This window comes from Tyto alba, unplaced genomic scaffold, assembly GCF_018691265.1.
Source record: "Tyto alba isolate M040663 unplaced genomic scaffold, T.alba_DEE_v4.0 Super-Scaffold_40, whole genome shotgun sequence".
In the NCBI taxonomy this organism is placed as follows: domain Eukaryota; kingdom Metazoa; phylum Chordata; class Aves; order Strigiformes; family Tytonidae; genus Tyto; species Tyto alba.
Window position 1 is genome coordinate 43,206,327 of NW_024881316.1, and position 25,272 is coordinate 43,231,598.

At 41.9% G+C, this 25,272-nt stretch overlaps 1 protein-coding gene across 2 annotated transcripts in view; it reads left to right on the plus strand.

Annotated features, from left to right (window-relative positions):
• EVA1A (eva-1 homolog A, regulator of programmed cell death) overlaps positions 1–25,272 on the plus strand; it is a 211,515-nt gene that overhangs the window by 89,207 nt on the left and 97,036 nt on the right. For both annotated transcript variants that reach the window (XM_033004958.1, XM_042803272.1), the window contains one exon: positions 14,390–14,533. In XM_033004958.1, coding sequence (XP_032860849.1) covers positions 14,390–14,533 — 144 coding nt within the window. The remainder of the gene's footprint in view (positions 1–14,389; positions 14,534–25,272) is intronic.

Below are 25,272 nucleotides of genomic sequence, written 5' to 3' on the forward strand. Positions count from 1 at the left end.
ACGGGCCTGCCTAACCCAGCAGGCAACTCTGTTCTTTCAGGAGCAGGTGAAAACATCACGGCTAATAAATCAAAGCTTTTGCTAGCTAGAGAACATTTCCCTGCATGTTTCCACAGCCCTGCGATACGGGGAAGGCAGCTCCATGACAGCCTTTGATCCCAGCCATTAGCGACGAGCTGATCTTACAAATATGACTGTATGACTCAGGCTTCGTGGCAGCATCCAGTTCCCGTAAGGCACAACCCAGCAATGTTCTGCACATGGAAGATTTATTCTGTTTGAATTTCATGGGGCTGATGATTTGTGTCAAGTCTGAGCCTTGGCAAAGGGCCTTTCCCAGGAAGTAGGTCCTGGACAAGTTTTCAGTGATTATTTTTATCCAGGCAGCATGAGTTACTTGATTAGTGAAGAACTCATGCTTGCCCCAAAGGTGGGGAAGGGTATCTTTTCTTCCTCTCCTAATGAAAAACAGTTTAGAAAATTTTGTTCCATTTTTTCTGTGAATAAAATGCACATTTGGGTTGAATTTCGAAATCTACCGCTTCTACAGATGAGCCTTTATAAAGAATTGAGGTCTAAGATGGGGAGAAGGGGTGACCTAATAGAGCACTGTATATATTTCTGAGTCTGTCATAAGGTAAAGGAACAAATAATTTCATTTGTGTTGTTTCTACCTTCAAAAACAAGACCTTTTACTCCTATAGGAGTGTTGAGAAGATAAAGTCCACTAATTATAAGTTTCTTGGATTCTGTAGAGACATGAGGTATGTTAGGTGCTCAGGGAGGGATCTGAAATATCGTGACATTGCAGCCCTTTGACACCTGCATAACCCAGCCATTGTTGTGCTGCTTTTGGGTAATGTAAGATCTCCACGTCAGACTGCACACACCACGCCATGCCAGACACATGCTTTCTCTTTGTCTAACGTCTATAAGAATATGCTTAGCATGTGTGAAGGGAAAGTTATTGTGAAGGACTCCATCCTATCCCTGTCATGTTAAACAGAAAAATCTGCCAGGATCCTCTTTTAGCTGGAAACATGCTGAAACTTGTGTCTCTGGCCGTAATGGGAAACCCCTACAAACAGCTGGACCCTTCCTTAAATGCCTTGGGAACTCTAAAAAGCTCCTAAAGGAATTTGACCTTATTTGTAGCTTTCTTAATAAAGCCTCCACTTTGCTGCCAGTGTATGCAGAGAGAATACACAGAGCGTAGGGAGGTCTCTGGGGAAAAGGTTATTTGCAAGCAACAAACCATTAATATCCCTCAGCCCAGGGTGCCCTTTGCCCCTTTATCGTGCTGTTTACGGCTGCCTCTGCCTGCATCTTCGAATGACTTGTTTATACCAAGAGAAGCCAATTTAAAAAAATGGCTTTTTCCTACTTGTATCTGCGTACAAGTTAATGATCTAATTAGCAAGCTGAGGAGGAAGAACTTGGATGTAAAACAATTGCCCTTTTTATCATTTAATGGAGTGATATGCTTGATCATATTCAGGGCACCTGACATATTCACACACACATTTTTACAGTAGCTACCCCCCTGAGCCACAGAGAGTGAGATGGACATGCTCGGTTGACCTCTAACATCAGGTCCAGGTCTCCTTCTCAAGGACCCTGTCTTTCTCCATCACGTATACAAAGAACCCACAGCAGTTTAACTCCTTATCCTAGGTAGAAGGAATCTGGGCTTGGTTTTGGAGTTGGCACAAGATTGTGGCAACTCTGGCTCCAAAGCTTAGCTTTGAGTCGTGGTGTGTGGGTTAAGCTAATAGTCTGCTGAGAAGTGAATGTCCTTGTCACTTAACATACAAGTTCTCTCCTGTGCCAGAGGGGAAAATGGATGTGTTTACAAAGCCCTGGGGAAACTCAGGTGGTCAGTGATGCTCTCTAACTCATTGGATCTGATAATGAAAGAGCAGAGGAATGAGTTCAGCAAAGGAGCCTGTGCTCTAGGTGCTCATTCCCTGGCATTTTTCATTTTAATGCAGTGACAGAAGGTGATCCAACCCAGTTTGTTTTGATTTCTTCCTCTTAATGCAGATGTGCCTATGACTCGAACCAGAGCCTTCACAGTCCCTCATGTAAATATTTATTACACCATATATATAATGGACCCTTCTAATTTGTTTATCTGTGATCAGATCTAGCGTGTGAATAAGTATTAAATACATGTAGTAAAAAGATCCATTTTATTCCATGGTGCATGTTACTGTTCCTGACAAGGCAAGGGCTGGTTTTAAGGGACTGCTGCCCCTCCAGCCGTGTATTTCTGGCTCTCTTCTGCTTCACCATCCATGACCATTTTCCATCCTGTGTTTCCATTGGTACAAGTTTGTGGCTGTGCTCTAATCTTGATCTTAAGTGAAATACTTAAAAATAAGAGGCCTCCAAACTGTAGAACTGGAGTGATGACGGATAGTAACCTCTGGCACTGATGGGGAAAGCAGCGGGGGACCGGGGCGGCAGGAGAAGATGGGGTGTCCACTGAAAGCTGTGCTGATCAGATAACGCCATGTAGCACAGCTGTCCTTAGCAGATCTGAGTGCTTGTGACTGAAATGCTGTCGTGCTACGTCTTGGTTTCATCATATGGGAGATGATGGCCTTTAAAATGGCTGTAAGGCTGGGTTTGTGGGGTGAGCAGCAGACATGGGAGGGAGTCAGACTGTGTCTTTCCTCTCTAGTGTTCACACCAGGCTTCCAGAGCACCCCTGCCCATAGGTGTGACTCCATGCACATTTTATTTACATTTGGTGCAGAAACTACTTTATTATGTGTATAGCTCATGATTAAGAGCATGTTTTTAGAGGCCAATCTCTTTGTATGTAATACACCCCACACATATCCGAGTTCGAAGGCTAAATAAATATCAGTTGCTATTTAATTCACATATAATGCCTTATTAAATTTAAATTGAAATGAAATTCCCATTTAGAACGCTAAGTTTAAGTTGGACAAAGCCTTCTTTCAGAAGGTTGTTTTTCAATTTTAGATACTTTGCGTATTTCACTTTTTGTCTCAAAACACCAGGAGGTAATTAAAACTACTTTATAGCCATTTCTAGAAAACTCAAACTATTGTTGGATTCCATAGAGTCATAAAAAATGATTTATATTAAGTTGTTTTTATATGCACACAATTGCTATTTTTTTAAAAAAAGTGAAAAAATCCATTCAAATTTGCTTCTGGGCAAGATCTTTCTCAAAGCCAAGGTTCAACTTGGTTTTAAAAATGTTGTTTACAGTGGAGTATGACCCCATGCAGTGGTTGTAAATAAAAATTCTGAAAGCAGTAATTTAAATACTACCAGCAGGGTCTGTGATGATATTGCTATGATATTTGAGGAAGTAAAGTGGGTATTTCTATTATCAGTAGTATCAACTTCTTTAGTAGTTGATCTTTTAAAAGATGCCTATTGCCTAACTATTAGTTAAAAGCAAATCCAGAATATAATCCTAATAATAAAAGGACAGAATTTAAAACATTTAAATCTATAGCATCTCAACTTATTTCCATGGAGTTACTCTGAAAACCAGTGTAACTTGTTCAGAACTGATAAAGTTCCTCTTAAAATAATTCAGATGTCACTCAAGAATATTACAACATTATCACAATGGTGAATGCTGAGCCTGAGAAACAAAGGTAATGTGAAACCTGTGAGTCTGCAAGCACGCTATGCTTTATTTTAGGAACCAAGGGCAAGAAGTGACTTGAAATTTTGTCAGCTGGGTAGTGCCTTAAAAAAAGTGGGCCAGACCTTCCGAAGTTCAGACCTTGCTTCAACCAAGTTGAGGCACTTGTTGAACTATACCCATGTTCAGGAAAATACTTTTGTTGGGCTGTAATGAATAGGAAGGACAAATGAACTCGGGGACTTCACAGAGCAGTGGATGCAGTGAATGCACCATCTCTATGTTCTACTGAGTGAAGCAAAAGCTGTTAGCTTCTTTGCTTTTTATTTTTGATGCCTTACAGCCGACAACCAACTCTTTGCTGCAAATTAATTAATAAAATTTTACTGTCATTGCCAGAATGAAACTGCTTTATTATCTGAGACTACTTGGAGCCAGCTTTGAAGCCATCCTCAGATTCTCACTTTAGCTGCCAAACCTGCAAAATGTTATTAATTCATTCAACTTTACACACTCTGACTCAGTCTCTGCAAAACTGGACCCTCATAGGTTTTATATGAGTGCTGGTCCCAGATACAAGGGTGATAAGATGGTTTGAGTTCATGTTAAGAAACCAAGCATTTCTAAGTGTGACTATAGCATTTGTGATTAAACCTGCAGTTGGTCCTTCAGTTGCAGTGTCTAGATGTGATTAGTTTCTTTCAAGACAATTTTGTCTTTTCTGGCCTACTGCTGAACTTTCCAAAGTTTTATGAAGCGTATGGTGAGTAATTTTTCTCTCTCTTTCATTAAAGTGTACTTTTTAATATAAAGCTGGCTTTCTCTGATATCCTTGTGATGTTTGGATGTAGATTTCTTTCTTTAGCCAGCTGTTTTCAGTGACATTGTGCAATACATAGATGATATATCCAGCTGCACTGATGTGAAGTTCCCTGCTGCTATTTGTAATAATGGTGATGGCAATTTATATCAGAAACCCAGCTCAACATGATGCCAAAGTACCTGGCACTGCCAAACAAAACCAAATAGAAAGTCCCTCAAAATAAGAGCTTGCAGAAGAAAAAACAGCATGCTGAGATTGATGCTGTTGTGGGGGAGTTAGACTCTTCTTGCCCTCAACATTGACTGTGAGATGTTAGAGCATCTCTCTGGCTCTGTTCTGTACAGCATAAGATACTGCTTGTACCACAGCAGGGGAGCAGGGACCTGAGAAACCAGATCTGATGTGTGGGCCAAAGCCCCAGTGATACATCCCCAGCAGTCCTGCACGCAAACCCTTTTCCACAGCCCAGTGGCTTTCAAGCAAAAATTCTCCCGACCCCATGCTTACGGCTCAGAAGTGCTTTTAACAATCTCTTCAAATTAATTAATTAACTTTACTTCCCTACTTGAAGAGGGTTTTCTTGTGCTTGGAACAGTTTGACTACGCAGGTTTTCTGAATCCCCTTGTGTTCTGGCTTCCAAGCCAGCAACCTTGTTTTGGGTCTCTGCTCCTGCGTTACACATTTCCTCTTTACATATCTGCTTCTGCATATTTTCTTGTTTAAAGGTAGTCTTTGTTTTCATTGGTTGGTCTTAAGGGCTCGGTATCAGTAGTTTGGTTTTCTCCCTCTTGTCTTCCACAATCCCTGTCGTTCCAAACCCAGCTCACTTCTTGTGTCCTCTATAGAGGCTTGTGTGCCACAGCAAGGAAGAGAAATCCAGTGTATTTCTGTTGCCCCATCTGAAACTGTGTGACGGTGCTACACTGATAAAGAAATTACTTTTCCAGGTTCCTTACTGCAGAGAGAATGTGGACAAAGCCCATCTTTTTTAACTGTCTCTGCAGTGGCTTTTAAAGAGAACATCAAATTTAATGGGCATTGTCTAAGCTGAAAATGCCTGGGATTTGATATACTGCACATGGTGCAGACTGGCTCATCAATACTCTATGAACACATCCTTCACAGGCTGCTAGGATGGCTAATTTTGGCTAATTTGTGGCTGAAGCAGAGGCTTAGACACCTCCAGCAGCTGTCACTTTATAAAGGAGAAACTGTCCAAGAGCAGGAGAAGAACTTCCTTCCCTTCTGTTTATGATAGAGATTGTCTTGCAGAATGAGGTAGTTTCAAGTCACTCCTAAGTAAAACATGAAGGAATTTAGGCAGCTGCCTCACCTGCAAGGTTGGAGTTACTTTCTTCCTGCTTATGTCCTTTTTCCCATTCCGTCGAAGTGTGCTTTCTCTTTTGGCAGATGAGTAGATAACCACAGTGATGATTCAGGCATCTGCCAGTTTTCTTTGCAGGAATGAAATTTCTCTCCTCTTAGTTAATCGACTCCTGCATCTTCCATCTTTCATTCTGTCCTCTCTGTTTCATAGCTCTCAGCAAGTAACTTTTCCTGTTTTATTCTTTAACAAGAAATCATGCTGCACATTTCAGAGAAAAATCCTGTCCTCTGCTTGGGAGAAGTTTCCTCCTAGACCTGTCAAGTGTTTTTAAATTACTTCCCTCAAGGGAATATTTATCTTAGGTTGTTCCTTTCACCCACTCCTCAAAAGATAGCAAGGAAAGCTAGGGTTCTGCTGACTGTTTTAATCCAAGATGTAGGTCTGCTCCTGATGCCTTTACACTGAGCCAAAGCATGCCACTGAATTTTTCTCTTGATCAGGCAGCACCAGTCCTGTTCCAGTTCCTAACCACTTACCTCACTTACACTGCTGGAAATGGTATTTTAGGCAGTGGTTCTCTTTCTGAAGCCTTTTATTACAGCCAATAATTTGGTCCTTCGATACTTCCAGGTCTTATACTTTGCTGGTTGAAAAAGTAGAATGAATGCTCCATTTTTTTTTTGCTAAATTCATGAACTCAGAGAGTACATTCTCTGATGAGTGGGTGAAGTTTTCTTCTCAGGCTCTATTTTTATTTTTTTTGAATGCACACTTGTTGATACTGGGGTGTGCTCCATGCCCTGCTGCCTTTCCAGATTCATGGACAATAACCTGTGGAAAACCACTACCTGACAGCCTTACAGCATGCTAACACATTCAGGTGTACATGGTTCTGCTTGCTCTGGACAGCCTGCCTCATCTGTGCGGGAACCTGCCTTTGCAATCTCAACATGGATGTGGCAGGTGAGTCTGATCATGAGGTTAACAGATGTACAGATGTTCTTGAGCATCTGGCATATGCCCAGCTTCACAGTGGGATTAGTCACCCATCTCAAAACTAGGTGTTTAAATCTGTTTGTGGATTCATTTATGATGACTGCTGCCTTGGAAGAGGCTCCAATCTCCACCAGAGGGTCTAAGAATTACCGTAATGCAAAAATTAAACTGTTTGGAACCATTCTTTCAAACCCAGATAGGTTTTTCAATCAAAAGCAGCAACGTATGGCTTGGATTTCAGATTTGGATCTGTCACCCTTATTGGAGAAAAACAAGTAACAGTCAGTATCCAAAGTAACGGATGTGATTAATAGGCATTGGCTCCAATTTCTATTTTTTCACCAGGAAGATGTAATAAAGAAATAGTCATGCTGGGAAGCAGCCTTAAACTGACTAAAACCCATTCATTGTGGTGAGGTTGATGATATGGGCATTACATCACTGAGACTGATTCCAGTTTTAAAGCCAGTGCTGTCTGCAAGCTGCAGCTGGTAAAATCCTCCAGTGTGGCTTTGTTGCCATGTAATTTGGATTTTTACCCTGTCAGAGGCTGGATTGATAAAGATAGTAGATCAGGGAGTTATCATACTAAATGCAACTGGTAAGATGAATTACCTACTGAGGGCTTAGACTAAGAGTTGTGAAATGAAACTGGCCAGCAGTCTGCATTTGTGTGGAGTGATCCTGTGAAAGGGAATTCACCTTGTACCAGGAGCAAGGCTGGAGAGACCTGCAACTTCTAAAAAGTGGGGCCAGGAGTAAAGAGAATAAAGTGAGCTGGTCCCACTCTCCCCTAAACCGAAACTTTAGCTTAAAATACCATATTCCAAAAGCACAGCTGATATCTTTAAACACTTTCACATGTGGAAGTTTCACTGGAGCCAGGATTCATATTTGTTCTTTGGCAGTGTACTGTAGCAATCCAAGACTAATGAAAGCTGAGGGTAACTCTGGCCCAACCTGTGTAAGTGGGCTCTCTATCATCTGTGAGGTCTTAAAGCAGTTTTTATTGCTCTGCTGTGGGATTTGAGCTTTGTGGGCTTTAAAAGGTTCTTGGCAGGGGCCTGGTTCTGCTTAGCAGTACTTACCTCAGACTTAGTGATATGGTGTTGGCATTTGTGCGTGTCCTTCCCATATCCTTGACACATGGGATGACTTGTTTGTCACTGATGTCAGGATGGTATTTCATATAACATCCTCAGTTTGCATTTAGCAAGCAAACAAGCAACAAAAGAAAGGAGATGTTGCCCTGTATGAGCATGCCATCCGGTGCGATGAGTTTCACATCTAGTCTCCCACTTCTGAAGATCTGGAAAATGTGAATTCAGGCAGCTGAAGGGGACCATAGCCCAACTCTGCTTTACCACGTTGCTGGGCTTGGTTTCCCAGCATCTTTTCAAGAGGCTAACTGCATGGTTTATGAGTAAGAGAGCCTCTGTTTTCTTGCCTCTCTGAGTTCTGGGAATGGGCACCTGGAGGCGAAGACTTCTGACCTGGAATCACCTCCTGAAGAGGTTCCAATATACTTGTAGATCTCACTTCAACCCAGCTCCCTAAGGACTTGCTCACATTTGGAAACAGACAACAAGATGCTGGCTTGCATCAACAAGGGCATCAAAAGCAGAGATAAAGAAGTCATTATCCCACTCTACTCAGCGCTTGTCAGGCCACACCTGGAATATTGTGTTCAGCTTTGGTCCCCACTATGCAAAAAATACGTGGATGGGCTGGAAAGGGTCCAGAGGAGGTTCCAAAGATGATCAAAGGACTGGGAAGACTGCCCTGTGAGGAAAGTCTGAGAGAACTGGGTTTGTTCAGCCTTGAGAAAAAAAGGCTTAGGGGAGACCTTACCACCATGTTCCAGTATTTAAAGGGTGGCTACAAAGCAGATGGAGACTCCCTTTTTACAAGGAGTTACATGGAAAACATGAGGGGTGATGGGTACAAGTTACTCCTGGGGAGATTCCAAATGGACACAGAGGAAAATTTTTCACAATGAGAACAATCAGCCACTGGAATAATCTCCCCAGGGAAGTGGTGGATGCCACAACATTGGACCTTTTTAAGATTCATCTGGACAGGGTGCTGGGCCATCTTGTCCAGACCATGTTTTTGCCAAGAAAGATTGGACCAGATGATCCTTGAGGTCCCTTCCAACCTGGTATTCTGTTATTCTATGATTCAATGCTATATTGAAGTCAAACTGACAGCCACTGAAAAGCAGTTAGAGATCAATATTGCTTAACATCTTCAGTAATGACCTGGATAATAGGACGGAGTTTGTAGGTGGTACTAAATTGGATAGGACATTTGTTACAGCAGGTCATAGGGACCTTGAGGAACCTCAGTGAGCTAGAGGAACCTTATGAAATCTTGTGAAGTTCAACAAAGTGTCAAGTTCTGCACCTGAATAACCATCTTCAACAGCACAGGATGGGGACTAGCTGACTAGAAAGTGGCAGAAAAAGGACCAATGGGTCCTGTGGTGCAAGAAGTTGAACATGAGTCAGTGGTGTGGTCCTGTGGTAATGGAGGCTAAGTGGATACTGGACTTTATTAGTAAGACTATTGTAAGCACATGAAGGAGATAGTTTATTCACTCTATTTGACATTCCAGTACTCCACTTAACTGGAGTACTGGAGTATCCAGTTTGGGACTCCACAGATAATGAGATATGTTGAAAAACTGGAGCAAGGCCACTGAAAGACCACCAAGTTTTTCAGTGGGCTGGAGCACACAGCATATGGGGAAACGCTGAGGGATGCGGGTTTGTTTAGTGTCAAGAAGAGAGAGCTTAGGATGGGATCTTATTGCTGTTTTCTACTACCTAATAGGTGGTTCTACAGAAGACTATTCTTGGAAACACCCAGAAAAATACCAAACAGCCAAAGCAATGAACACAAGTTAAAGCAATGGAAATCTGATGAGATACAAGGAAAAAAATTCTTCACCTGAATAGTGGTTTAGGCCTGGAACAGGTGCCCAAGGAGTTTGGGGAATATTTATCTGTGGAGATTTTTCAAAACATGCCTGGGCAAATTCCTGAGCAACCTGAGGTAACATCAAAGCTGGCTGTGCTTTGAGCAGGAGCTTGGACTGGATAGGCTCCAGATATTGCTTCCAACTAAATTGTTGTATGGTCTATGTGCTGCAGTCCCAACAGGTGACTTTTCTTCTGGATATATTTTCAATATTAAGGTTTGCAAAAAGTCCATGTAAAAGAGGCTTTTAAAATCTCAGTGCCTTATTTTCTGTGCTAGGGAATTTCATCCCCATCTGTAATGAAGCATAGACAGACTCTTCTGCTTTTCTGCTCGTTTTGGCTAGTACAGGTTGAACTAGAGCAGCCTGGCAATTGGAGAGTTGAGGATTTCACTACTGATATTTTTGAATATGGAGGCCTGGCCTGTGCCTGAAGAGGCTGGATATCTAGGGCTACAGGTATGTATGTAAACCAGTAGTATCACAGCCAGCCTGGACACAGATACTAGAAATAGATCTTCTGAACTGTTCAATTGTATCATAGTCTGTGGCATGGTTCGTTGCCTTGGCCCAGCTGGCACTCTCTAGAAGGTGGTTTGAGGTTGGTTATAAGACAGGGACCAAGTATCACCACTCTGTTTTTGAGGATAAGAATGTTTAATAGCATGGTTGTGGGTTCTTCCACAACAGTTGGCCTCAGGGCTGGGGAATGGGCCAGGGTAAGTTTTCATTTACCAGTGAACATATAGCCAAACAGTGTAGGCTAGACCTGGGCACTGTTAAAATACAAGTAGGGATTGTGGTGTTAGTATCTGCTCTGGCAGACGGAGCTATGTAGAAGAGGCTGGGTATCTGGGGCTATGTGGAAGAGGTTCTTATAACTCAAGCTCCATCTGCCTTGGTAATGGGGCTGGTGAAGGGTCTAGAGCAGAGTCCCACTGCTGTCTGTAGGCAGTAGGGCATGTTGTTTTCAGTGGGTATCATGGGCAAGGCTGTCCTCTCCTGAGGAAAAAAAATAATGCAGCTACTACCTCATAAAGGTAACATCAGGACTGTGCTTACCTACCATGTACACATCAGCTACTCTGTACTGAATGCAGCGAGAAAGAGCTTGCTTGCCTGGACCTGTAACTGGCTGACCTCATGTCCATGCAACTAAACCCTCTACCTTGTACTCCTGCTCCTCTACTTTCCATCCAAAATATCTGTGGGGGGTCCTTCTGCAAATTGACAATTAGGACTAGCCCTGTTATATCTTGGGTTATATTACCTGTTTGGGTAATGCTAGTTGGCAAAATCACTCTGAGGAGCAGGATAGTACTTAAATGAGAGGTATAGTAGTGTTACCAGATTTGAGCCCTGTTTGGTTTCCTAATGCATATGATGCTGCTGAAGTCAATATGAGTGGAGACCATAGCCTGATCAGAACTGCATGGGAGGGAGTAGGTCATCAATACAAAGACTTGACTGGTGATGGGTAGAAAAGCTGGTGATGTTACTGTGAGGGTATATGATAAATCTCCTAAAAGTGTTTTTGATGTGCTGAATCTACAGATATGGCACCTGAAGGGTCAATGCAGTTAGTTAAGATGGAAGAAAGAGTCTGTAGTTCGTTACCACTCATTCCTCCAAGAGCAGTGTCCTAAAGGCTCTGGTGAAGATGTATGCAAAAGACTTGTGCTTCTTACAGGACCAGTAATGGGTAATTCTCTGCCCTCCCATGGAGGTAGTGTGCTCCTGTGCTGGCAGGGGGAGGCCCCTGTGCAGACAGACAGCCATGGGATGCTGTTTGTTTTGTGTGAGAACAATAACAAATGAAAAGAATAGGCATCCTCCATGAAATTCTGTGCAGTGCTTAGATTTGATGAGTTTCTCTGACTGGACATTTGTCAAAAAGACAATAAGGCAGGATTGCTGCATGCCAGATGTTTCTACTGGAACCTCTGACACTCATTGGATCAAAAATCCCCTAAGGAAGTTTGGGTGGTTCAGTATGAAAATGCTCACATGGGGCCCTGTTCTTTTGTCATTTGCAGCATGTGAAATAAAAAGCTGCCTTTGGTTTGAGAAAAAAGACGTGTTGCCCTCCAAGCTTAATTTTCGATGGCTTTCCCATGTCTCTCATGACTTTTGTTGTGCTGGTTCTAGCATTCAATACCTTTTGGGGTTCATTTTCCCCTTCACTCCCTCCTGGTTAGTGACCAAAATGGGATTGTATTCCTCTCTGTGTAGCTTTCTTTGTAGTTTTCCTGTTGCTTTTAGCAACAGCTTAATGTTGAAATGTCTTTTTGTCGGCTCCTCTTGTACTTGACCCTAGCTGGACAGTGAAAGCACACCATCAGTCTAGCACCTAAAAGTTTGAGAGCTTGTCTGTACAAATTATTTTCACCATAGCTGAGAAAACAGGAACAAACCATCCAACAGAAAATAATACTTGGGAAAATATTTAATTTTGAGCTTTCCATATTCTAAATTCCTGAGATGACAAACATTTCTACTTGCATGGAATAAACATGCCTAACAGAACATTTTTACTTAGATGATAGATGGTAACATTACAGTTATTTGACCTTATAGTAATCCTCATTAGTCTTAGAAATACAACATCTAAGATCAGACAGGGACACTGGTCACCTCTGTCTGCAGAAGGGGGCCAGAGATGGTGACTTGAGACATATCTCTTAGACGTAACAAAATCTAAAAAAAGCTTATCCAAACTCTCCCTATCTCTTCCCCTCAAAATGAAACAAGCTCTATTGGGTCTGTGTGGTAGTGGTGGGACTACAGGTGTGGCTCCTGTGAGAAGCTGCCAGAAGCTTCCATGTCCATCAGAGCCAATGCCAGCGCCAAGACGGACCTGCTGCTGGCTCAGGCCAAGCCCATCAGCCATGGTGGTAGTGCTTCTGGGATGACGTATTTAAGAAGAGGAAAAAGTTGCTGCCCAATAGCAATTGCAGCCAAAGAGAGGAGTGAGAATATGTGAGAGCAACAGCTCTGCAGACATGAAGGTCAGTAAAGAAGGAGGGGGAGGAGGTGATCCGGGTGTTGGAGCAGGGATTCCCCTGCAGCCTGTGGTGAAGCCCATGGTGAGGCAGGCTGTGCCCCTGCAGCCCATGGAGGTCCACAGTGGAGCAGATCTCCACCTGCAGCTCATGGAGGACCCCACACCAGAGCAGATGGGTGCCCAAAGGAGGCTGTGACCCCATGGGAAACCTGTGTTGAAGCAGGGTCTTGGCAGGACCCGTGGACCCATGGACATAGGAGCCCACGCTGGAGGAGGTTTGCTGGCAGGACTTGTGACCCCATGAGGGACCCACACTGGAGCAGTCTGTTCCTGAAAGACTGCACCCTGTAGAAGGGACACATGTTGGAACAGTTCATGAAGAACTGTAGCATGTGGGAAGGACTCATGTTGGACAAGTTCATGGAGGACTGTCTCTTGTGGGAGGGACCCCAAACTGGAGCAGGGGAGGAGTGTGAGGAGTCCTTTCCCTGAGGAGGAAGGAGCAGCAGAGAAAACGTGAGATGAATTGACTGCAATCACCATTCCCTGTTCCCTACTGAATGGGGAGAAAGTAGAGAAACAGGGAGTGAAGTTAAGTCTTGGAAGAAAAGGAGGGATGGTAGAAGGGTGTTTTAAGATTTAGTTTTTATTTCTCATTACCCTATTCTGATTTTGATTAGTAATAAATTAAGCTGATTTCCCCAAGTCAAGTCTGTTTTGTCCTGTCACAAGTCTGTGACAGTAATTGATAAATGATTTCTCCCTGTCCTTATCATGACCCACAAGCCTTTTGTTATGTTTTCTCTCCCCTGTCCAGCCAAGGAGGGGAGTGAGAGAGTGGCATTGGTGAGCACCTGACATTCAGCCAGGGTCAGCCCACCACACAAGCAAAACCTGGAAAAAATTGACACACCCAAACTGAATTAGAGTTTTACCCTTCCCCAAACAAGATCACAATGTCCATCTCCCTTACACCTGTGAGGTGGGAATTTGCTAATAACTTTGCATGTTACTGTTATCAATTGAATTATCAGGCACCTAAATAAATCTACAGGAATTTAATATGAATATTATAACTGTAGTATTAACGTATTTTCTGTTCCTATGACAGTATCTTAGTTTATGGGGAAGCTTGTAGTGTTTCTGTATAAATACACTGGAGTGAGACTCCAAGGGTATGAGCCTTTTTCCATGCTCTGCACTGATTTGCTGTTAGTCTTTTTACTTTTCTATGACTCTGTTTCTCCATATGTTAAAATGAAAATACTGATACGTGTCTTAGGGTCCTTTCAGAACTTTCTAGGAGGTATTATTTTTATTATGAATAGCCTTTTCTCTTTGAAAAAAAAGCCATCTTTTATTTGCAGCCTTCTTTCTACAGATGTATGAGGATTTTTGATTCTTCACTCTTCTTTTTGGTAATTTCCTTTCATCAATTTACAGTTTATTAGAGGTGTTTAAGAGTCAGATACGCCTTCCCATGTAAACACAAAGATTTTAAAATGCTCATGGAAAACTCATATGTATGTGCTTTCACAGTCTCCATCTGGTAAATTTTTGTAGGCAATTTCTGATGTGAATAGACAAATATTCACAAATAGGTATCCTTTTTCCCTTTTAGAGTGTCAGTCGGCTACTGCTCTTCAACTCATGATCAAGCGCTGTCATGGGAAAAGAAGCTGCAGCATATATGCCAGCACCTATGAATTTGGAGATCCTTGTTACCCAGGCATCCGAAAGCATCTTAATGTCATCTACACCTGTGGTGAGCCACAAAATTCTCTTACTTTCACTGGGTTATGTGTTTGAACAGTGGTGTGTGAAGAATGACAAGACTTGTAATCATACTTAAAAAGTTGTTCAACTTTTTTGCTCACGGTCATTTTTATTTGATCAACAAGGGAAAGCTCTGTGGATCACCTTAGTGGTTTAATTCTGTCTCTTTTTCTACTCATCAGCTTGATAGAAAAAGCAGAAAACACGGAAATGGTATTCTATTAAACCATTCAACACTGCCTCTGCAAGGCAGGTAAATCTGGAGGTGGAACCAGTCCACTCAGTGGATACTTACATCCTGAATGTTAACATCTCACTGTTTCATTTTGCAGAAGCAAAGTTGTGGTTGTCAGTAGGATTCTTATTACTTTGTTCTGTATTTCATTTTGTACAGTAGAATAATCCATACTCATCTATGGTGTTAATAGAAAATCACTCCCAAAATCTTCAGGTGAACATTGCAAGATTTTCCTAACAAAACACTGTTATTTGTCAAAAATAAACAGCAGAATCTCTCACTTGGGAGCTTGAGCCATGGTGTTGAAGAGAAACTGCTCCTACCTGACCAGTCATCTGGTTTTTGCAACAGAGAAAAAATTGTTCCTGTCTGAGCTCTGTGGTATGAAAACAACACCAGGTCTGTCTTCTTCCAGTGGTAACATTTTGGTCATTTGTAGCTGATATATTTGAAAATAATCGCTTCAGGATTTTGCTTATATAGTTGTTGCTAGGATCAGCTCAGTCTCTTTCTCTGTCTGTTTGTTTCTACATCTTTCTACACCTGGAAGAGGAAATTCTAGCGCTATTTTGAATCTGTTGAATGGGTGGTGGAACATGTAGTAGAGTAGGTGCTGGCTGTGTCCTCAGACAACAATAGGTCTGTGGCTCAATCCCTGTGTGTAACTGCAGCATGTTGAATCTGCTAGGTAGTATTTGAGATGCAGTTAGCATAGAATTTTGTATAGCTGCTATAGCGTGGCAGATGTACGGCACTCTAAAGAGCAGAGAGATTGATGCAGGAGCATCAGGCTCTGAGCTCCTGTCTGGCTGTAGTTTCTTTTGGCGGGAGTGGCAGGAAGGTTGATTTTTTTTTTTTTCTTGCCATCTTGGTTTTTGTTTGAAATGATGTATCAAGAAGCAAGGCTATCCATGCAAAGCCCTGTGTATTTTCTAGTCAGGAAGGTGATGTTTTTATATAACTTTTATTGTAAAGAGGGCTTATCCTCATGGGGATTTGACAGAAATGAAGGAAATGGAGAAAACCAGGAGCTCCATAACTCAGAAAACCAGGGACAAACCAAACAGAGCCCCATGATGTATTTCCAAGAGGATATCTCCTTCAAAGGCCTCCACAGCCTTATTCTCGTATTCTGGTCCCAGTCTCAAAATCCACTACAAAAGGCATTAATGATTTCTTAATCTGACCTTAACTTTCCTAGTCATAGCCAAACTGCATCAGGAAATGAGTCACGCTTGAGAGCACAGAATGGCATGTTTTGCTTTTTAGTGGGTGAAATCTGCCTCATCCTTTGAAGGTGGCCATGGGTTCTTTTCAAAACCATGATCTCAGACATGTCTCTGAGATGGATTTTGTGATCATCAGACACATATTTCTCCCCTCAAACAACAAAATCCTTCAAAATGTGAAAACCAAATAAACAAGAAATCAAATTCCAGTCCCATATGCTCGTACTGGACAGAAGTAAATCCTGGCATTCTTTTAAAACACATGATAAAACCAAGGAATTTCATATTCTTATGATTTAGAGAACAACTGCACTGTAGAAAACCTCTTGTTGGATATATGTTTGTTTCAGGTTTCCATAAAGCTGCATACATTATTGTTCCTGGTATGCTGTTCTCCCAGTTCCACAAAACCTGTGGGAGTGAAAGGGGACAGACTGTGTCTGACATGTGCCTGCACTTGCCTGTGACCTGTGTCTGGGTACATATCCCTGTTCCCCACCTCTTGCCGTTGGAAACACTTGATCCCTGGAGCACAGAATGTGGCTTTGCTGCTCTTCACTGTTGAGCAGTGAAAGATGTAGGGTGATCCTGGCATAGCTTGGGAAATGTGATGAGTGTACAAACTGAGTTTCTCTGAGCATCACTTCAGCTTTTCTTGTTGCTGATTCAAAAAGGTGACTTCATCACTCTCTGAGATCAAGCAGTGCAGTCAGTCTGTTCTTCTCTGTCACTCCCCGGCTACCAGGCTGTGGCAGAAATGTCCTGCCATGGTTCAGCAGTTTGGACCATATCATTGGTCTTACCTGCGAGAAAAACTGTGATGTGTCCTTAACCAGTGTTACCAACCCACTGTGCTGCTTCAGAAGAGGTGGTGAGGGCAAGCATACTGCTGGACATGGCAGTGTGGGTAGGAGGGCCTTCATGCAGATGTTTCTGATGTGAGAAGGTTTAGTAATTATGAGGACAGGACAGCTGAACTCCCCTCTTGGTGATCAAGCATGGGGAGGGCTGGAAAGAGAAAAATGGGTCATCTTCTGAGAGCAATTAATGAAAAAAAAACTATTGAGGGAGTAATTTGTGAGGTGACAAAACGTAATATTAATTAAAAATTCATGTGTTGTTAGCAGAAATCATGGCCCTTTGCTGAGATGTACTTTGTGACAGGCATTAATGCTGGTGTTGGCTGTGTAGACCAATGACTAGTGAAGAGATAGTGAGGTGACTTATATCCCAGTCCTGGCAGGAGAACATCTGTAAGTGTCTCTCAGGTCAGCACGTACAGACTGTTCTTCTCTGGCTGACAGCAGTAGCTGAGCCCTGTTCTGGATCTCCAGGAGGTAAATGGGTGAAGCAACAGCTTTTCTTTCTTTGAGCCATGTCTAAATTTCACGGAGGTTCATTCCTCCAGCCTCCATGTTTTTTTGGACATAAGATTTCCTGCCAGACATACACATGGTTTTTTGATGAATCTGGTTTTAAGTAAAGGTGTCATCTAACTTTTTGCCCAGCTGTATTTTTTTGAGTAATTTGTTGTAATTACTATGACCAGTGGGAGTGTCTCAAGTCAGTATTTCTCCATATCATATTATATCCCTTTGCATCTTGTGTTAAATGCCTGTTGGTATCACTTTGCTGAGAGGAAAATGCTACAAGTTAGCGTGTACATACAAGATGATTGAAACAAGTAAGTAACCAGCAGCCCAACACGATAGCCATCTCTCATGTGCATTGGGGTCCCACTAGCCTAGCCAAAGAAACAGATGAAAAATCCTCCAACTTAAAAACATTCCAAACTTGAACCTTGGCAGGAGGCGTAATCCTAAATTTTGGCCCAAATCCAGGTTTAGCCAATGGGATGGTGTGGAAGGTAGGGTTTTCCAGTATGCGGGCCCCATTACTGCATTAATAAATACTTTAATTATTTCTTTAAAAAGAAAAGGCAAGTTAATTCTGGGAAAGCACATAACGCATGGTGACATTGCTTTCTAAATGTGGCAGCTGTAACTAGAGGGAGGTATAAAAATTTTAACTCTGTCTTTTCTTAAAAATACCCTGAAATCTTAGAGGGTAACAGAAAATAAAATATTATTAATGCAACTGAGAAAAATAGTGCAATAAAGACTTAATAGAAGGCTTTATCTCTTTCTTTCTCTTCTGCCTCCCTCCCCCCATCCCCCTGTCTCCCTGTCTCTCTGTCTTTCTTTGATATAAAGCATCGGATCTATAATATCTGTGGGTAGCTTGCTAGTGGTTTTGTTCTTACTGATAAAGTTACTGTGCTTCTGATCTTTTCCTTTTTCTTAATCATCCACTTATTACCTTCAAAGACTCCCTTTAAATCTCTAGATCACTTTCCTCTCTAATATGCTAGGCTTGATTTTTTGGCCTCTGCTGAAGTCCTAACTCAGCAATGTATTAAAACCTGTTGAATTTTTTCATGCACATAATGCCACTTGGATTCAAGGAAGTGTTTAAGTGTGTGCTTTATTTTAAGACCCATGCATAAATACCCTGAAAGTTAAATATTTTCTCAAATGCTTCCTTGAGAGGGGATGAGGGCTTGTCTGTGTGTAAAGAGAAACCTTATTCTTAGCAATGAAAGTCAAGAGAATAATTCAGAGTGCCTACTGTTCCAACAACGGGACCTGCCTCCCTGTGCAGTCAGTGGAGGCTGTAAATGTAAACCCTCTGCTAAGTAACTGCTATTCTTTAAATACAGGCATCGGTCAGAAATGGCCTAATGAGAAAAAAAAAAAAAAAACAAAAAAACAAGCAGATGGGGGGTTATGAATTTCTCCGTGTTTAGGCACATTTCAGTGGTCCAATAACTGGTGAATTTTTAGTGCCTTTGTTAGACATATGTTGGACAAAATGGAGGAAATGTGGCCTTAGATGTATTTTTGATGTGAATCTCCATTGTGCATTTAGATGTGTGTGTGCCTCCTGCTTGATTCATGCTTGATAGAAAGGGGTCATTGGGCTGAGAGCTAATGAACTGCCATGGTAACTCATAAATTGCTTGGAAAATCCTCCAGTTCTGCCACATTAATAATCCTGCCATCCGGCATTATGAGGCAATAAGATGAGTCCCAGAGGCCAAGCGTTTCACATGCTGATGAGAGAACTGGGCAGGTAAAGGATAAAGCATAAGCACAGGGACAGCAGCTACTGTTGTTTTGTGGTGTCTGGTGCTGCTGGGAGACCAAATGGGGTCATTGAGAGGTGGTAGAGATGCTTTGGGGTGACAGGGGTGTGCTGACCTTTGCTTTCTCTGGGTACTTGGGAAAGCAGTCTGGCTTTTGCTAAAATGTTGTCTTTAAATAAATATTGTATTAAGTTGGACTAGAGACAAGGTCTGTGTTAGACAGGAGAGCTCTGAAGTGGTTGCTCTCATGATGGTGATGAGGAGGGAGGCTAAAAAGCTGCGCAAATTATCTCCTGTCATCTCAAAGGGACTGTGCTCTAGCCCATTAGCTCCTGTGCAGTAAATCTATCAATGCCTCAGGCTGGATGAATATAATGGTCTCTTTTGCTCTTAAAATTTATGAATTCATGAATGTAGAAAATGTATTTTTATCACTGCAAAAACTCTTTCTGTTGCTATAAAAAACAATGTCCAAGATCTGCAAAAATTAGAAAAGGAGCAATTCCAGACTTCCAAGAAAAAACAAAAGCCTTTTACACCTTTTTGAAGCAGGGCAAAGCAGACAGGGTCTTGATAGAGAAAGATAGACACAGAATGTATAATGTAGACTTCCTTTCTTCAAAAGTTAAAATAAAATTGATGTTTACAAACCAGTAAACATTTTAGGTAACCTAGCTCTAGGGATGTTGCACTGAATGTATAATGTTTGATAATGTCTGCTTAACTGAAATTCTTGTGTCATACTGTAAACAAATGGAACTCACAGACATGTAGATTTTAAATTCATGGCCTTGTAGTTTTATCTACCAAATAAGTAAAGAACAGAATAATGAAATAATATAATTCTATTATGTGGCTACTTTCAATGTCAAGACACTGGGTTCAGAGACGGTTTAGGACATCTGTTCAAATTCTGTCTTATTTTCCTAAGATAATAGAAGTTTTTCCAGTAATTTTTCTATCAAGCTTATGCTTCTCTTCAAGCTATAGTGTATTTTTAAAAAAATTTATCCAGTCCTCATGTAATGACTGTAAATAATGAAAAATTAATGAAGCAGGATTCATCTGACCAAGTGTAGACACATAAGCCAAAGAGATTTATAGTGTAGGTATTCCCATCTGAGAAAAATTCCTTTTACAGGTAATGGAGAGAAACAGCTGCTCTTGAGGCACAAATCATCTCATCCTAAAGTAGATGTCTGAAAGAGATGAACTGCATATTTGAAGTGACAGTTCTTCTGTATTGACTATAAAGGGAGCTTCTGGTTCTTAGCTGGCATATTGTTATCCGTAGGACATGTAGGACCTCTACAATGCAGAAATCTACATCTGATTTATGGCTTTCAACCACCATGCTCTTATGCAAGTGGTCCTTTTGGTCAAAATTATCACTGCCACATAATGATAATATGAGTGTATTGAGATTCACTTTCTACATTTCACCTTTATAAATTCCCTTGATGTTTCTAGAAGCTACAATAGGGTCAATAGCCTTGCTGTCTTCTTTGACTGGCTTTCAGGTTTTTATTCTTTTGATCTTTTGTTCTCAAGGTCACATTTGTTGTAGACTGTCAGGGACTGCAGCTGTTGATATGGAAGAGGCAGCAGAGTAGATTTTCATTGGTGATGTTACATCTGTTGCCAGTTCCTGAAAGTGAATTGAATTGTTGAGCTTCCTTCCAGACTTTTACACATTTCCATCTACGGGAAGGAAATGCAAGGAACTTGTTTCTCCTTTCAGAAACTTGGACCTCACCTTCAGCAATACTCATACTTCACAGAACCTGTTAAAGAAGCACATGGCAGTGTAACTAAAGACTGCACCATGATGGGTGAGCACAAAGATCAAGAATGACCTTTTCAAACTTCTGAGCCTGTGACTTTGTCATCTTTGGTGATGTTGTCTTAATAGTCTTTGTGGATGCAGTTTCCTAGCCCTTAGAAGCAAAGAGGGAAATCCCTCAGTCAGCAAGACTCATATAGTTTGGATTCATGGCACAGATCTCTTGGAGATCATGGAGTACTTAGGGGAAAAAGCAAGATGCCATCTCTTTTGCTGATCTAAAGTGAGTGGGGGCACATGCTTTACTAATGGGCTTGGAGGTACCTGCTAATAACAGACTATAGTAACTCTGCCATGCTACATTGAGGAAGAGTATGCTATAAAGGCAAAGAACTGTTTAGGTGTAAAGTTAGTGGTTGCACAAGAATGTGAAACATGAGTGACATGCCACAAACAGCCTGATTAGTTTTAAAATGAAGCTTAGTAAATTAGGTAATTGGAAGCTGTCACTGTGGTGGTCCTGTTCGTCTTTGTTTACTGTACAACTCACTGTAGCTTGATTTGAATCATGCATCCAGAAGAGTCCGAACACGTCTGGCCTGGCTGGCCCAGACACAGCAACTCTTCATTACCAGGGCAGAATGTCTAACATAGATTAGGGTAAATAAATATTCTGAGGAAGCAGAGCTCTGCATCTCAGGTGGAGGAGGAGCAGGTAATGCTGTCACCTCAAGGGAAAGGCTTGAAAGCCCTTTGATTCTTGCAGAGAAGAAATGGAGACCTGGAGATAAAAATCATTGCCTTGGGGATGGGGAGGAAGGAAGATGGGGCTGGAGGAAGCAGAGAGGGAGTTCAAAGGACAACTTTTACAATGATCCTAAGCAGAATGAGCTGTAAGACAAGTGCTGCCTTACAATTAGGCAAGCTTTGCAAGTCTGTTGCTGTGGTCCTCCATCTCTGCTATTACTGGGAGGTTCTGCTATTATAGAGCTTCTACTGTGGAAAAAAAGCAGAGTCCCATAAAGAGTTAGCTAAAATACTCTGCAACCCCTAACCCCTACTGTTCACAAGGTGTGTGCACCTGAGGCCTTTATTCCTTTTGTCTCTATTTTTTTTTTTTTTTTTTTAATTTGTTTCAGTTGATAAGGACCGTGGTCTAAAAGCCACAGGGGACTGCATCAGGGGATCTTTGCGAGGTTCCTGTTGAGTGTAAGGGGCTGCTGCATGTCATTTTGTGCAGGGTCCATGCTGCTCCTGGCTGGGGGATGCTGGAGTTACAGTCATGGCTGGATGGAGGGAAGGGCGGTCAGAGTGTTGTGGTGGAGTGGTGATGACAAGAATGGGAAGGAGGCAAGTGGGACTTCTTTTTATTCTGGTATTATCTATATATTTTAAAAATTTAAGAAAAGTTTTAGAATGAACCCAGAGTTTCTATTGTAATGCTAAACTGTAATGTAACCATGATTTTATGGTGGCTGATAAACGTTTGAGATTTCTAAACAGATTTGCTCATTGAATGATTTCCTCTGGCATACATATGCATGTTCCTGGGCTTGAACAGCAATCTGCCAACTAGGCAACTGATTTCAGGCTGGGGGTGGATCCGGGCCATCTGCCTGGCTCTCCTGAGACCTCCATGCTTGAACAAGGAGGGCACAATCTTGAAGGCAATTGTAATCCAGCTAGGATTTCTCCCCAGAAAAGCAGATCTACAGGAGAATGATTGTGCAAGATGACATCTGAATATAATATATATCTAAAGGAAATCTTTCTGGAAGTCTGCAGAGAGATAAGTGGAACAGAATTAAAGTTACATGGATTATCTATGTGGTGATTTTTTTTTTTATGTAAACATAACTGCTGCACAGACTTTCTGTTCTTTAACATACTGACTCCCTTAATGGTGTTCTTTTAAAAATTCTGACCACTAATAAGTGGTAGATGTTTACCATTTTATTGTCACAATCTCCTTTTTTATCTGGGAACATCATTGAATAGCGTTATTAAATAGGATTACTGTTGATTCTTCGTGCCTGTCAAGACCTGCACAGGTTTCAAATATAGTAATTAACAGTAAACTTGCCACGTATGAGTCTTTACTGAGGAGGTGGTAGGCAGCCAGTCTGCCAGCCCCTTTCATGCAGGAGACTGAAGGCTATAGCCAGAGGAATGTCTCTGCAATGAATGGCTGACCCTTCATTCAGTGATCACCCTAACTCCTCCTAATTGAGGTTAATGCCAAAAGCATTGACACCTTGATTCTAACTCATTAGTGCCTGGAGGCTACTGGAGATTGCTGACAGCTGAGTGAAACACTCATTAGATTAAATTTAAAGGGATCATTTGACACCATGACCAATTAAGATATATTTGCATGGATCACATACATATTTGCCTTCCCTTTTTGGAAATGTATCAAGACAATGACATTTCCTTGCACCATTTATAGAAGGATTCACAGCTGGTGTCTTTCTGCAAGCACGTGCACATTTCTCTGCTGTGCACGTACCACTGCCCTGCTGTTTTCTAGCTGCCCTCTCTTCTCTTTCTCCACTTTAATGCGAAGCAAACAGGAAATTCTCTGGGATTTGGAAAATCCTTGTTCCTGACCATGAAAAGAGAACTGGAAGAGTGGGACTGAGAGGGGAAATAAATAGCAATTTTGTGAAAGCCACCAAAGATGCAAATATATGCGACCTCTGTGATGGGGTCCCTTGGTACAATTGGGGTTTGTGAGATGCCGTTGAAATAGAGTAACAGTAACAGCCACTCAGGGGTGTCTATAGCCCATTTATGAAAGGTACATGGGCATCAAATGCGTATTCAATTGCTGGGAAGTGCACTAATGATTTACACGATGTTGCTATGCCTACAGGCCTCAGGAAGGACTGTCCTGTTGTGCAACATGCTCAATTATTAAGAAGCAGTCCCTGCTATGAGTAATTTAGTGGTTATATAGGCAGGGCCAGGCAGACTTAGGGAGAAAGTACTAGTCTCATTTTACATGGGGAGACAACATTTACTCAAGGGTTTGTGTCACAGGAGCTGAACCTAAGATCTATCAACATAATGCCTTACCTGTTCATGCCTCCTCCCTACCTGGTAGTTTATTGATGTACATTCGATGGTGACTTTGTTAGATGAGTAGATCCATGCTTTGTTCTCCAGGTGGACTTTTCACCATGCAGTATTTCCTGCCTAATCCTCTGCTATATGAGATGAAGAGAAAGCAGCAGGATGTGGCGAGAGAATTTCTACTCTTTTCCTGTTTTGAACCTGAGCTGTGGCTCTCCATGGCGAAACCAACTAGGGAGGGAGCTCTGTAGCAGGCAGCCGTTAACACCCCCTCTCCTGCATGGAGTAGGCAGGGAGGAGAATGCTGTGTTTTATACGATTTACGTGATTCATAACAGCTGAATGATGGCCATCCTGGGTCTCTTTAGCTATGTGTCACTGAAGAGCATTCCTCTTGTTCCAGTTCCAAGTTCTCAGCTGGGAGAGGCAAAGTGATGGTAGAGGCTGACATTTCCATGTCTTCCCACTAACTAGAAACATGCCCAACCCCATTTCATCCTTCAGTGGTATAAGAGGATTTCAGAGAACCACCCTTTTCTCTCACTTTGGACATTTTCTTGCATTCCTGCTTGATCTCTGAGGACGAAGGCATGGATATTCTTCTGGTTGTATGGAGGTCTTGGAATGGGCTTTTACAGTCTTGGTGTCTGGTTATCCCTGCACTGGTGCTTAGGGATGGGGATGCCAGTGAGGCATTTAAGAGTAGAGACCCCCCAAAAGTTCCTTAGGTAATGTCTCCTCAGCACAGATGACCTTTTTAGGAGGGCACCCCACCCAATGGGGAGGATATTGCCATGGGACTTACACCCCAGCAGTCTTTTTCTTCGAGAAACTTTCCTGAACATTCATCTAGCATCTACTTTTCCTACCTCCATTTCATGACCTCCATTTATTCCAAGTATATGCACCCAAACGGTTAATGCCTCTTCATTCAGACACTTCAAATACTGTTGACAGTGGCTACTTTTCATGTCCTGTTTTAGTCATTGTTTAGCTAAGCCATTCATGTTCAACTCCTTTAATCTTTCCTCATAAATCAACCTGTCCATCCGCTCAATTGTCTTTCTGTTACTCTTTTCCACATTTACCTAGGTCTTTTAACAAACACTGATCAGGCTTATGATTATTTTTCCCCTGGGGGCCAGCAGAGACTTACAATTTCTTTGCCATATATTAGCAATGGCTGTTGTTTCAGCATCATGCAGTACCAGCACCACTGACCAGCAAGAAAAGCTGACTTTCTGGAGTTTCAGTCCCA